A 14,656-nucleotide genomic window follows, 5' to 3' on the forward strand; every position below is an offset into this window, starting at 1 on the left:
TATAACTGTACCCAAATAATTGAACAAGCCGGGACAGTGACTTTCATTTAGCTTCACCTTTTTGGGGGAAACCAAAATGAAATGTACCCAAATGCCCGGTTATATACTATAACTCGCTTATCATGTTACATTCCGTTTTAACCTTGCGGGAAGAGAATTTAACGAAAAATTAGAAATTAATCGCCACCGGAAAACTTAATTTATTTTGGTTACTAAATGAAATGAGTTTGTGAATAACAGAGATTACAAGCACCTTTGTTTAGCAACACTGTGTTGCGGATGAGACAAATTATAATACAATTCTACAGAACGCAAAGTAACGCTTGCAAGTCAGAAAATAAAATGAAAAATATTGGACGGCCTCCATGAGTAACATTCCACTCCCACGCCAAGATACAAAGTTGTGATTGTACAAGAATGACACACACACACACACACACACACACATATATATATATATATATATATGATATAACTCATCTGTGCTTAAATTACACCAACCTCCTAGACAACCCTCAGTGCAATATGAATTGATCTAACGATGGTAAATAATTATTTTAGCTGAAGAAAGCTAAATTAAACAAAGTTGATCACTAGTGATCTGTTGATCCAAACTTTCCATTCTATTGTTTAGTGTTGATTGTTGAACCTTTTAGAAATTTCAATTTTTGCTCCCAAAACCACGAGGAGTTGGCCTTGCTGGTGTTGAGTCTGCAAATGGACTTTTCGAATCTGATCTCTTCCTTCTCCTTGCAGTGCCAGGTGGAGCCTGATATTGGCAGAATGCAGAAACCAGAAATCATCAAATGTTCTGATATACATGCATATACGAATACAAGCACAAGATTCACAACACTGTTCTGTATTTTGTTCCTTTCTTTTTTCTTTATAAAGTCCAGAAATGCAAATGATTTCATTATTTCAATAGGATACTTTACTTAAAGAAGATGCTGAAGGTCGTACAAGTCTTACAGCATGCCTATGTTTATTGCATCTTCACATACATCGCACTTCCAATCAAATTAAAGCACGGGAATGACATAAAGACTAAAGAGATTAGAATTAAAGACTAATTCAAAATAGCATGGATTAAATGCATGGTGGTTACACAATTTAAGCATAAGACATCAGAGATGTTACAGCTACATTGAATTACTGAATGGCCCGTCCAAAGGATACCAATACTATGAGGGTTTTGAATACCCCCGTATTATTTTACACAAACAAGCTCAGTTAATTCAAAAATAAAATAAAATAACTTGAAAATTGTTAAAACCCATATACTTAAAAAATGAAATCACCTTTTCCTCTGCTTTAAGTGCTTCCTCAAGATTACTAAGGGTTGGAAGTGATCCACTTTCCATTACACCCATCAGGTTCTTCATACGAACACGCATTTGGAATAGTTGAGCTACAAGCTGGCTTATCTGATATTATTGTTGGACATTCCTCTAAGTTAGGAAGTATATCACTGGTAGAGAAACCACAACTTTGCATGTCACCAAGTCAAAAGTTAGATTTGAAGGAAAAAAATATATAAATACCTGCTGCTCTGTTTTCCCTGAATCCTGAGCAATTCTTTTCCTTCTGACAGGGGATTCTGCCAACAGTTCTGGCTTTTCCCTCTCCTCTGGAAATAAAAAAGACAACTGGTTTAGCAAAATCAGCTAACCTAGATTCAAGAAAATGTACAGTAAAATAACAAAGTAAGTTCTTACAACGACAAAAAGTATAAAATTAACATCTTTATCATGTGATAACCAAGGGAATCTGGGCCCTGGGTTGCTTCTGTCAATCTTTTGTTATAAGAATTTTATGTAATGACCATTATCTCATTGATAATGTGCTTATCCATAGCACATAATATGTATTACATTCCTTAAATACTTCAATTATAAATAAGAATTAGAAGAAGATAACACATAGTACCATCATTGAAGCCTATACATGTAAAAGATCTTTCTCATTCAAGCAGGAATCTAAATAGAAAACAGCAATCCACTAGAAGTGTAGGAGAGAATGGACCGAGTATTGATCACAAAAAAGGGTAAAGACAGTGTATCTACTTTATGTCTCACTGAAAACAGGCTATTAAGTTTTAAAAAATCACAAAACACTCTTTAACAACTGAGTTCCAAAAAGACCAAAAATCATTGCTGATAGGATATTGAACTGGTAGCAAAAGAGAAAGTGAGCAACTGAAGGACAAAAGTCAACCAGGTAATGCAACTCATCAACATATGCTGCATTTCACCTCAATCATTGCTGACGCAAGTATTTTACTTGCATGAGATATTCCCATGTTAAGAAAGAAAATTACATAGATAAAAATGACATCAGCAATTTTAGATAACAGATATGAAATCATTGAGTAGAGAGAAAGGACCAGGGGTCATTGCTTCTATCATGGCTTCCATATTTTTTAAATTCTTCTCTGCATCTCGAATTTGAGCAGGGGTAACCTGTATGCATGCATATGATATTGCATAAGTTCTATGACATCTATTGAATCAAAACTGCAAATATCAAGGAAAAAAAAATGCAAATGCAAGCAATGCTCAATTTATGATCATAAACCAAAACTGGGAGATTGTTGTCAGATAACTCCCTCCTTCGTTTACAATTGCTATGGGGCACAACATGCATAAAACTTTTCATAAATAGAAGCATTTAGTATAATTCATGTGAGGGATCTCATACCTTCCCCATACCAGGAATCATTCCAATGACACGAGAGACAGAACCCATTTTTGCAACTGCGCGAGTTTGCTTTAGAAAATCGTTAAAGTCAAACTTTGCACTCATGATCTTCTTTTGCAGTTCTTCAGCATCTTCTTGACGCATCTATAACAAACATGGTAAGCAATTGATTTATTTTTTTTGTGTGTACATGTGATAATTAAAATATAGAAATTTAATCAGACTTACAACTTCTTGTGCCTTCTCTACAAATGACAGAACATCTCCCATTCCTAGTATGCGTCCCGCCATTCGATCAGGGTAGAAAGGTTCAAGATCCTCCATGCGTTCCCCCCGTCCTACTAGCTTAATTGGCTTTCCTGATACCTGCCATCATTGAACTATCCACATAAACAAGATATGAATGAAAAAGGTTTAAAATGGTGGACTATGTTATTCCCTTCACAATTCCAAATGTGCCTAAGAAACATCAATAAAATTTATCACTTAAAAAAATCAAATAAATATAGAAGGACCTCCCAAAGCTGTGGGCAGACCAAAATCTTTATATTCACAAATTAAATGCAGACCAGTAGGATATTTGGGCTTTGAAATCCAGGAGTCATATAAATCTTGTCTAGATATATGTAATTTAGAACATAATTCCAAATTCTATGTGGTTATAACAAGTTCATGGACACATACATTGCAAATGCAGATTCCAGAATAAATCATGAGTTCTTAGTAGGAAGATATTGGGGTTACTGAGTATTCTCCATGAGAACTGCAATTTACATTTCCCTAGGCACATACATTCACTAGATGAGAGGCTGGATGCAGCCGAGACAAAATTTGTTTACCCTAGAAGAGTTTGTCAACATCCCATTTTCAGGCTGAAATTCTCTGAAAATTCCAGGGACCTACTAAGTTCTTTTTTCTCTCCGAAGACAGGAGACCTACTAGGTTAACAGATACCAGGATACCATAAAAATTGTTTTATGTCATTCCAAAGATAAACATATGAATGTTGATGGAGGCCAAGCCATCTATTAGAAATAGACTAGTTGGGTGTTTAGAAAAGCTTATTTGGGTTTATGGAAGAGGCTTATGACCTTCCTATAAGTTCTTTTTTAACTTATTTCACTAAATTTCATGGAGACATAGCTTATCAAAATAAGTTTTTTTAAAACTTATTCTGGTAAGCTTCACAATCAAACTCATGAATGAGATTTAATTTGCCAAAAGCTTATTGAATAAGTACTTAGTTAAGTTGTTTGCTCAAATGTGGCCTAGATCTACCACTGTAACTTAACCCCCAAAGTTACCTCAAGCAGAGAGAGTTGCCAAGTCTTATAAGGAGTACTTTGGTTATACTCTTAGCTGACATGGGATCAAACAACTTACGTCTTAGAACTGCACATCTATAAGTTATCCAACATTCCTTATATCAGTATAATTGACATAAAGCTTCAAGCAAATACAAGAACAGCAACAATGATATGATTTCTTATCCCCATGCATCTATTAATCACATTTTAGTAATTTAAGGGAACTAACTTTCAAGAGTTTGTAATGTTAAAAAATTCTGGATAGAATGGTAAACACTGCTTAAAATGAGAATAAATTACAAGGTTGCAACAATGTTTGAAATAAAAACATCTTAGCAAAGGTGAGATAAGGACAAGCAAACCTCTTTAACACTCAAAGCTGCTCCACCTCTTGAATCACCATCTAGCTTTGTCAAGATGGCACCTGTTATTCCAATCTCAAGATTGAAAGTAGTCACCAAGGCTGTACAAAGGAAATAGTAATGTAAGAATTTTGGAATGGTTATAATTGTCGTAATATAATAAGATATATCAAGCACAAAATTATAGCAAAGCCAATCAATAATAAGATAATCATTATTTCATAAAAAAGGATAATTTCTTTATGTTTTTCTTTACAGAAATTTTTCTAGTTGTGTAAAAGAGTACAAATACACTTCGGAATACCTGCAGCTTCTTGCCCTGTCATTGCATCCACAACAAGCAAAACTTCTGTTGGATTCAATGCCTGCTTTACTTCTTTTAACTCATCCATCATTGTTTTGTCAATCTACTTCATAAAAAAAACAACCTTGATCAATAAAATAAAATGGATTTAAAGAATACACAAAAATAATAAAATAATAATTCATATTTAATTTCCAATCCCATAAAGAATCACCTGCAGCCTACCAGCAGTGTCAACAATAACCACATCAATTTTCTTCTTTTTTGCCTCTTCTAAACCTTGTTTAGCAATTTCTGAGGGTTTAACATTGGTACCTGCTGTATAGACAGGAACATCCACCTGATGCAAGCTATAACTAATTATAAACATGACTAGATATAAAAATGACTGAAGAAAAAGTAAGAGATAAGTCAAATCCTACTTAGACATTGTAGTCCAATGTCTGAATTATGTGGTAAAAAAAAGAATGTTCATGATATTCTCTTGTTTCTTTGATATTTAAAGAGCCAAATGTATCTCATTAAATCCACTAAAAATGCCTAGGACGAGAAAATATGGCAAGATGTTATAGCACCACCAAAAGAGATAAGCATAATTTTTGTAACAAGCATATCATTTCTATTACAATACGCTTTCTTTATCAGCTTTGTACTAGTAACAACAGAAGTCTGAGGGTTCCATACAAAAAATTAATTGAAAATTTAAAATGATATAGATGATTGCATTTAAAGGATGTGTATTTCCCAAAAAATTGCAACTGGAGAACTTCAATGAAATAAAAACCTAGTACCTGTTTACCCAAAATAGCAAGTTGGTCAATAGCAGCAGGTCTATAAACATCCCCAGCGACTAGCATGCAACTCTTCCCCTGAGATCAAATTAATATGATTTGTCTCAATAAGGTGAAGGAACCACAAACTACCATCAAGGAGACAGAATAAGTGGGAACGAGAATGGAAGGACACCTGTTTCTTGAGATAATTTGCCAACTTTGCACAAACAGTTGTCTTCCCAACTCCCTGAAGTCCAGCCAATAAAATGACAGTGGGCCCAGATTTGGCAAAAACCAGTTCAGAAACCTCACCACCCATCAATTGCACAAGTTCATCATGGACAATCTGTAAAACTCAATGATCAACACCCATTGCATTCTTATATAGATATTCAGCACTCAAAAATGGCTCTCATTGATGTACCATATAGTCATGTCATCAATACAATATGATTACTAGATCATTATCTCATCCAAACAGATTTTCTAACCTTCACTGCAAGTTAACTATACACATATTATCAAGAAAAACTAGAATTATACATACATATGCGATGATTTGTTCACTTATCTAACAACGCAAGATTTAGTTATTGCAATAGTCATGTGGTGCATTCCAGTGCAAGTTGCACATTAGATAGAAATGCTAGTACTGTAAGTTTTTAATTGCAATGTCACTGAATAGCTTCTGATTTGAGCATAACTGAACAATTTTACCTTAACCAATTGCTGATCCGGTCTCACGCCTCGAATGAGACCAACACCCACAGCCTGATCACTGACAGACTGCACAAACCTTCTAACAACAGGAAGGCTAACCTGTCAAAACAACACGCATACCATGTTATGTTACCATTAAAAAGAGTTCCAAACAAATTAAAAGCGCATCTTACATCAGCTTCTAGAAGAGCTCTCCTAATATCACGCATAGGCTCCACTAGATTCTCTTTAGACAAAACCTCTACACATAAACAAACAGATATCCTCATTAATAACAATCTAAACAAGTAATTAAGAGGGTAATTATTTCGGAATAGGAAAACCTTCTCCTTTGAGCTTGTTCCATGCAGCCTCAAGGCCACTTGTCAATTGGCCGAACATTTCAGCCCTCACGACAACTCCACGCACGTCTCTTCTTCTCACAGCCACGCCCTTGGAGTTCACCCAACCCCAGATCTCTTTCTGCAACAAACCATAATTAATTATCGCTAAACTTCATTAGCTGTCTTAAACTCAGTCTTAACATAACTTACCGCAAAGCAATTTCTGGAAGATAAGGAAGCAATGGTAGAAGGAGAGGAAAACTTGATGGATTTGGCAGAAGAAGAAGAAGAGAGGGTTGGGTTGTGAGAGAGAGAAGGGGAAAGAGTGGAGAAATGGCGGGAGGCTAACACGGCCTCCATGTCCACTGCAGCTCAACCTCCTCGCTTTCTTTAGTTTCTATCTTTTATCCACACCCACAAATCAAAGCTACATCAACGTGGCATGCATCTATATATTTTTAAATTTAATATCTAACACTTTTTTATCTTCGGCTTGAGACTGGAAAGGACAATCTTATAAATACAACATTGAATATCGATTTAGAAAAATTTTGTAAGGTATTAAAAGCTAAAAGATATCTTATTGATAATATTTATTCAAGTTTCAATTTGTTAAAACAAATAAAAGATTATGTCATAAATTTATAATGTATTTTAAAAATACTTGTATCAATAAATGATATATTAAATGAGTAATAAATTAATATATTGTTAACACAAAATTTATAATAAATAAAGGTATGAAAATAATTAATAATTAATGCATTTGAAAATATATTTTTGTTTGTTATATTTAAGATTAAAAAACATAATAATAATAATAATAATAATAATAATAATTTATTATTAAAAGGTCAGAGAGAGTATTAGGTAACTAGTAAATAAAGGGGGGTTTTTTTTTTTTCTAAAATTTATTGAGTTTTTAATTTGAGAGAATCTAAATAGAGATAAAATTTTACTTAAAAATCAACATAATTGGTTTAAGAAATATATATTTAATTTTTTAAGAAAACAAATTATGTTTGAGTTTTGTGTATGATTTTTTTTATTGAAAATTGAACTCCATTATATTATAAATGCTTTTAACTTGAAAATGATAATTTCTTGTAGAGGATAAATGCTATTAAGACAAAAAGAAATTACATAAAAACAAAAATAAAATTTCCTGCCATTCGAACTGCCAAAGTCAACCATAAAGTGCTAGTTGATATTTGAATGGAAATTATTTGTGTTGTAACAGAAAAAACAAAGGTTTTTAGACAATCTATACATTACAAGATTAGCCGTAAAAAACTCACGGAGGTTAGGAAGTGAATCATTTATTTCAAGTACAATGGTTTAGGTAAACGATCAAATTGCAACCCCATTCTTTAAATTGGATCAACTCTATGACTTAAGTTTATATGTTATGATTAGAGCCATCAGATTTGAGAAAACCTTGTCTGAATAAATAAAAATGCTAAACCGTACGAAGAGAAAATGAAATGAGTATAATTGTCGAAGTAATATTAACAGATCTTCTCTGTACCCATGTATGGTATTGGTCATGCTCTCCAACGTGAATTCGTGTGAAAATGTTTCGAACTTGAGCAATCACATAAACTAGAGTATTATTTAGAAGAATGCAATTGATTGAATTTGTTGAAGTCTAGTTCAATCTCATCCAATTCCTTCTTCTGTTTCTTCTTCTCCAGTTTAGGAATGTGAAGCAACTTTTAGTTTTCCTCCATTACATCTTAAGAGTATCCAAACATTAAAATCGTAATTTTAATGTTACTGTATCACTTTTATCTCATTCAATCCATTTTACTCTTCCTTAAATATACAAACATAGACTAAATTGCACAATAAAATGTATTAAACAAAGCAGACAAACAAATTTGAATTCATTAAATTCTATACTTGGGGAGCTAAAAAAAAGTTAGAAGTCTTCATGGTTAATGACATAGAATGAGGAAACACGGTTAAGAGACTCACCCAAAAGCAATAACAGAAAAACACACACCAAAGCAGTACTGGGCATTTCCCAACTTGGAAACAAACATAGACCTCTTTACACCTTGTTGTTCCATCCATTCCCCTTCTTTCCCAAAAGGAGCTTATGTGAGTGCTCCCACAACATGGATGCACACCATTATGACATCAGCAATTATGTAGAAATATTGTGGGAGAACCAGTTTTCCTCTGTCGTCCCGGGCCAGCATGATAGAAAAATCAGATGCCTTTCAACGCCATGCTTCAGCCAATTCTGTTCTTGAATTTATACGTCCAATAATAGCAGTTCCCAGGTTCTTCTCCACGGCTCCTGCTACTGGAAGCTCAATCACCTTTCTGGAACACTTGTCTAAATCAGAAGCACTCAATTGAAGACTTTTGCTCCTGCAGATTTTTGCTTGATCCCCTTTTGTCAGTCCAGTAGTAAGGCCACTGTCTTGAAGTCCAATTGCCAAAGAGCAAATTTGAGACACTAGATTGCAAGGGCAGCTATCAACCAGCAACCTATTTCCACTAGAAATAAAATTTTCAGTGAATGTTGATAAACTTTTGGATCCAGTTTCAGTTTCACAGCCATCTTCAGTAAGACGCGTAGGGCTTTGTTGAGAAGGTTCAGCAGTGAGAAATACTGTATCCTCATCACTACAATCATTTCCATTTTCGCTGTCAGCCTTGTGAAGCACTTGTGAATCATTTTGGTGTCCATCGTCATCAAAAGAGCTAAGGTTTGGAACAGGATTTGATTTTACAATATACTCCTCCCTTTCTTTCAGAGTCTTCACAACAAGGGTCTTGAGAAAATTCATGACTTGTACCGCATACATCAAAGCAGTCAAAGGATCCGCCATCTGTAGTAGACAAGTCAGAAATTATGTTACTGCAGCATAAATTAATCAAACTCAGACCACTACCACAATTTCACATGTTTTACGAGAAACAAGATCAAAGGAATATACATACACACAAAGCAGAGTCAATCAGAAATGTTCATATGCACCACATATCAACCAGTGTTTGACTGATAACAGAATTTTGCACAACAAACTGAAAAATATCTTAGTAATACAAGAAATCACTGCCAAATTTATATTATTAAAAGAGAAAATTTTCTAAATATTCACCAGAATTTAGAAGAATAGAATTTTCCCAGTTTTACAAACACTTTTCAAGTTTGAAAAAACACATCACAGCATTCCAAAGAAATATTCAACCAGCTAAAGGATTTATTAGTCTACAATGAAGCTTGGCATGTAGATTCTGGTGAAACACCAAAAACAACTAATAATGATTACTTCAATAATATGGGTCATCAAAATGTTAAGGGGATTATTGCCAGCTCTTGAGAAATCTCCATGACCCTCGTTAAGGGAAAAAGCAACTAATAATGATGTAAATTTTTTTCACCAAGAATGTTTGACTACTTCAATGTAAGACAGTTGAACTAACTACATGGAAGATATAAAAACATGCCAAAATGTCTGTTCAACTCATTGAAGTTATATCCAATAATGGGGTTGACTTGTATAAATTCAATCCCGAAAATTGGGGCCAAGAGCAGAACTGTATACCACAGAACATGTCTTTAACTTACTTGAGTCATGTTCGGCGCAAAAACCATTGCAATATTACGTGCATTCATCTTGTTCAGATGTTCCATTTGAGCAACATCCGCCATTAAGTTTATTGCCCAATCTAGCAAAGCAGCTTCTGTTGGAGGAAGAAGCCTGACAAGCTCAGCACATTCTTCTTCTGACTGGGATTGCATCACCTGCTCTGGTGAAAGAGGGTCCAATACCCCAGTTGGCAGTTCTCTGAACCAAGCCTGTCAAGGAACTCAAGTACATCAAAATTAATGAAATAATCTCTTTAACAACTTTCAAATAGAAGATAGGACCAAAACCCAACAATCCAAGAACCTAATTCCAAATAAATCTCAAAACATTATAAAAAAAAGGAGTGATTTTGAACAGAAAAAAAAGTAGTAATACCTTTATAAGACCTGCCAAGCAGTGCACATCAATGTCATTTGGTACTACACCTCTGTTTAATTGTTCCCTCACAAACTCCTCTTGACTATTTTCAGCGTTAATTCTGAAGATTCCTTCAGCCTGGATGTACACATTCAAAATTTCAACTTCAAGTTTCAAGTCTATTTGAAATTAAACAACAAATCATACAAAAAGCTTCTCAGAAAATCATATGCAAATATAGAAAAAGGAAATGAAGAAATTTCCCATCCACTAACTAACTATCTGTTCAAGTAGCATGTTAATTCATATCACCTTTAGATTCTTACCAACAAAGCAAGAAGGACATAGGAGCAAGGTTAAGTACCTGCAGGCCTCCTTGTGCATACAAATGTCTTTGCATTAACAGCAGTATTGTGGGTACACTATTTCCTCTGGCATCAAAAGAAAGTTGCATAGATTCTGTTGAAACCCCAAAAACATTTGCACTGCAGATAATAAATGAACATATATCAACATTCAACAGGATGATATTAGTCAGGATGCATGCACCAGACATGTAATATGAGTCAGGTAAAGAAGAGAGAAGATTATCAAAAAGTAGCTAAGTGCAAATGGGGTGTTGTGTATTTGTATCAACAATGGCCATACTGACATTGACAAAAATAACATCACCGGGGTTTATTATTAATTGCCATCTCTGTTGCAAGAAATAATAAATTGTTTTATGATGAAAAATATAAGTATCTAACACCATGATGTAGTGAACTAAAATTGCAAAGAGAAAACTGATAACAGAACCAACAGGGAAACAGAATGTGTGTGACATAATCAACAAATATGAAAGAAAGCACCTAGATCAATGATTTTTCCCTGCCTCACATTTTTCTCATATTGATTACAGGTTACAGTGAACCCAACCCACTTCAAAAGCCTAATTTGCAAGACAGACAACTAGCATTTTATCAGCACGAATGAAACACAGATTACAGATGGATAAAATGACAGGGCATAAGGATGGAACTCTCTCCATTCACTGAAAAATTAGAATTAGGTGTCTTAGAGAGCCTTCAATCGTATCAATCATTCAACTTCAAGCTAGACATGAACAGTAAAAAGAGCAAGAGAGAAAAAAACAAATTACGGAAGCTGAAATTAAATAATGGAAAAGTGGAAAATGTAAAAGGAATGATGCATCCACATCCAAGTGATGATAGAATTAGACCACAATCAGCACAAATTAACTTAGAAACTAAAACCTCAATATAGAAACAACAACTAGTAAACTGTCGTTAGTTAAAAACCAAATATGAATTACAAAATTCTACATCACACAAACAAGTAGAACCACGGAACATAAATTTCCCAGAAAATACCCTCTTCAGAACCACATGTAGCGGAAGGAAAAATCAAACTTTGAAGAAACCCCAAGAGAACAGACCTTGCGCTTGGAGGTCTCCTTGGAACTTCAGGTTCGAATTCAACAGGCAAACCGAGAAAACCATGGAATCGATCGAAGGTAACATGGGCCACGTGTCTCACATTGGAAGGCCACCCAATCTCCATGGAGGAAGAAGGAGAAGAAAGCTCACCACTTCTGCTACTAATACTAGTGCTACAACCAATCAAAGATTTCCTAAAAGTAGCAATCAAAAGGGTCAAAATAGAAATCTGATCTCTCTCTCTGTCCCTTTCTTTCTCTTCTTCTTCTTCTTCTTCTTCTTCTTCTTCAACTTCCTCTGTTTCTGTGACCAAACCCAAATCCCCTTCTTCCACTGTGGGAGAGTTAATAAGGGAACTTGGGTGCGACCCATCATTGGGTGTGAGACCACCACATGGACGAGTTGAACAGCTTGAAGATGAAGGCAACTGAAGCACTTCCGTCATATTTGATTTTCCCTTTCTCACCACTTTTAATAATAATATTATTATTATTCTATTTCTTCACCAAAAGCCAAGATTTTGATGGAGTAGAGTTTCATTCAAGAAATGGGCTGTGGAAGGTTAGACGTGAACATCATTACTGTGCCTTCAGCTCCCCGCCTCCAGATTCTCGCGTGGGAGAGACTTCACCACTATTCTAAGAGGAATCATCCCATAAGAGAGAGAAAGAAAGAAAGAAACAATGGGTGGTTGGTTAGGGTGAATTGGAGCTCTAGAGTGAGAGAGAATATGCGTATGTGTATAAGGAAGCTTTTGCTGTTATTTTTTATTTTAAATAGTATATTTTTAATAAAAATTGAAACAATTATATTATATATTTAAATAATAAGATTTTATGTATATTATATAGTGTAAGAATTATTGTCTCTATTTATGTACGATGAGTGTTTTGGAGGTGGCACTGCCAGTGGCAGGTGATGCTTTCCACCTCATACGATGCCAATGGTGTACCTGTGTATAACACAACCTTTAAGACCTGTCTAATTTTATTTGCAAGATTTTTTTTTTCCTTCACAAATTCACTTCCAAGGATGACACAAACCACCCCACTGGTCGGGAATATGCCAATTCTATGAGCACTATTTTGGTTGAATTTAATTCAAACCTAATCTACTTGTTGCAAGATTAATACGAACTTTACAATAGCAAGAAAATTGTGTGTGTTGTTATAAATAAGGGGGCGTGTATTAGTTATTAGTCTCTTAATTTGTGTGTCCATTTCAAAGGGAATGACAAGCATAAACCAATCCAAGTCCAAAATCCAAGGTGATGAATCCACGACCACGACATGTGAGAATATGACATTAGAGGTGTAGACTAACCATTCGCTAATCGATCCGCTGCCCTATCCATTCTTACCTTTTTAGTGAATTGTCATTTTTTCCCCTTTCTTTTTTCTCTGCTTGGGACCTATTTTTATTATTATGCATGCTTTTTTTTTGTTGGGGGGGGGGGGGGGGGTCATTTTACTGTAGATGCTTAAGATGCATTATGCGCATTGGCTTTGTCTTATTAAACTACCAAAACAAATAATGAAATGGTGGTGTGCGCACCTACCTGGTCCACATGGCACCCCACCATACAACATAAGAGGTTAAATCAGATCAGAAATTCTTTAATGTTGTCCCAACGTGTCCTTAACTTCGTTGTCATTGTTTGAGTATTATGGCCATTGTTAGAGGAAGAAAATTGAGAAAGATAAGGAAGCTTCGGGACATGAGCTTACAAGGACCTTTCAATCTCGGAAAAGGAAAAATATAGGAGTTTACAACCATCTAAAGAATAAGAATAGGGTCGCATTCATAATAAATTTCTAATTACTTATAGCAGTGTGATATGTTACTTTAAATATGAAATTCTTAATGTAATTATCAGCGTGACTTATTGAATAAAATTTGAAATTCTTAATATGTTATTCCATTTTCTAAATATCCATTGAAAGGGAAAGGAAGAGAATTATCAAGCAGGTTGAAAATTACAATTGTACTTTTTAATGTTGCTTTTTTCCTCCTCTTTCCATTCATTGGAAAATGTAAATGGTGGGGATAAAATAAGAAAGGGATTCAAAATTTTCAAATTATACGCGTTTCGATAATTAACTTAGTTAAATGTTTATTTGATAAAAATTTATTATATGAGAATTTGTGTCATAAATTTTAACTGAAAATTTGATTAAATAAGTTTGAAAAAATTATAAAAGGCATAAGTTATTTTTAAAACTAGGAATAAACTTTCAAGCACACAATATATAAGTTGTTGTCAGTGGCAAGTTAGATATAGAATTATAACTTTGATATACAATATCAAAATACTTTGTTTTTCCGATGAGCTATTTACTTAATTCCATTCATTAACTCATTTTTCCGAGGAGATCTAAATGATGCTACAAGTGGCTGTTCAGAAAAGGATATGACCCAAAAAAACCATTATTGTCTAATTGTTTTACCTTTCACAATTTTGGCTATTATGAATGCAACATACTACTTGTCACTATATCAGCATAGAATTAGAAATAATGTTTCCAATAAGAATAGGACAAGAAGCATTCTGCCTAATGAAGTTGCTTGAGAAGAGCAACATGCAGCTGTCCATGACATACTGAATTAATTTCTTATTATTTTGAAATATAATTCTCACCCAACACATACTACCATTTAATCCTCACAAGAAAGCACAGTAACTTGAAATTGAGGGGAAAAAAATAATAGAAAACATATTATTTCGTGCTAATATTACCTAATGAATCTTAAGATGCTCATAAC

The 14,656-nt window shown here is 34.3% G+C and overlaps 2 protein-coding genes across 3 annotated transcripts; both read right to left on the reverse strand.

Annotated features, from left to right (window-relative positions):
• Nucleotides 1-517: 517 nt before the first annotated feature.
• Nucleotides 518-6,929, reverse strand: LOC113860922 (signal recognition particle 54 kDa protein, chloroplastic). 2 transcript variants are annotated; one of them, XM_027493486.1, is made up of 15 exons: nucleotides 6,700-6,929; nucleotides 6,490-6,628; nucleotides 6,340-6,407; nucleotides 6,164-6,265; nucleotides 5,640-5,792; nucleotides 5,465-5,542; nucleotides 4,888-5,013; nucleotides 4,674-4,776; nucleotides 4,370-4,470; nucleotides 2,929-3,066; nucleotides 2,701-2,844; nucleotides 2,387-2,462; nucleotides 1,545-1,630; nucleotides 1,302-1,427; nucleotides 518-769 (listed from the first exon to the last, which is right to left on the reverse strand). In XM_027493486.1, exons 1-15 carry the CDS (start codon nucleotides 6,847-6,849, stop codon nucleotides 662-664), a joined length of 1,698 nt encoding a protein of 565 aa, XP_027349287.1. In that variant the 5' UTR covers nucleotides 6,850-6,929; the 3' UTR covers nucleotides 518-661. The 2 variants fall into 2 exon arrangements, with proteins under 2 accessions (XP_027349287.1, XP_027349288.1); XM_027493487.1 differs by having other exon boundaries at nucleotides 1,302-1,471; nucleotides 2,400-2,462; nucleotides 6,700-6,904.
• A 1,344-nt stretch (nucleotides 6,930-8,273) lies between these two features.
• On the reverse strand, nucleotides 8,274-12,637 carry LOC113860924 (rho GTPase-activating protein 5-like). The gene is made up of 5 exons (XM_027493488.1): nucleotides 11,893-12,637; nucleotides 10,819-10,939; nucleotides 10,473-10,592; nucleotides 10,076-10,306; nucleotides 8,274-9,332 (listed from the first exon to the last, which is right to left on the reverse strand). The coding sequence occupies exons 1-5, from the start codon at nucleotides 12,336-12,338 to the stop codon at nucleotides 8,715-8,717; spliced, it is 1,536 nt and encodes a 511-aa protein (XP_027349289.1). The 5' UTR covers nucleotides 12,339-12,637; the 3' UTR covers nucleotides 8,274-8,714.
• Nucleotides 12,638-14,656: the final 2,019 nt, after the last annotated feature.

Source organism: Abrus precatorius, unplaced genomic scaffold, assembly GCF_003935025.1.
Source record: "Abrus precatorius isolate BTA unplaced genomic scaffold, Abrus_2018 Scaffold3, whole genome shotgun sequence".
NCBI classification, from domain to species: domain Eukaryota; kingdom Viridiplantae; phylum Streptophyta; class Magnoliopsida; order Fabales; family Fabaceae; genus Abrus; species Abrus precatorius.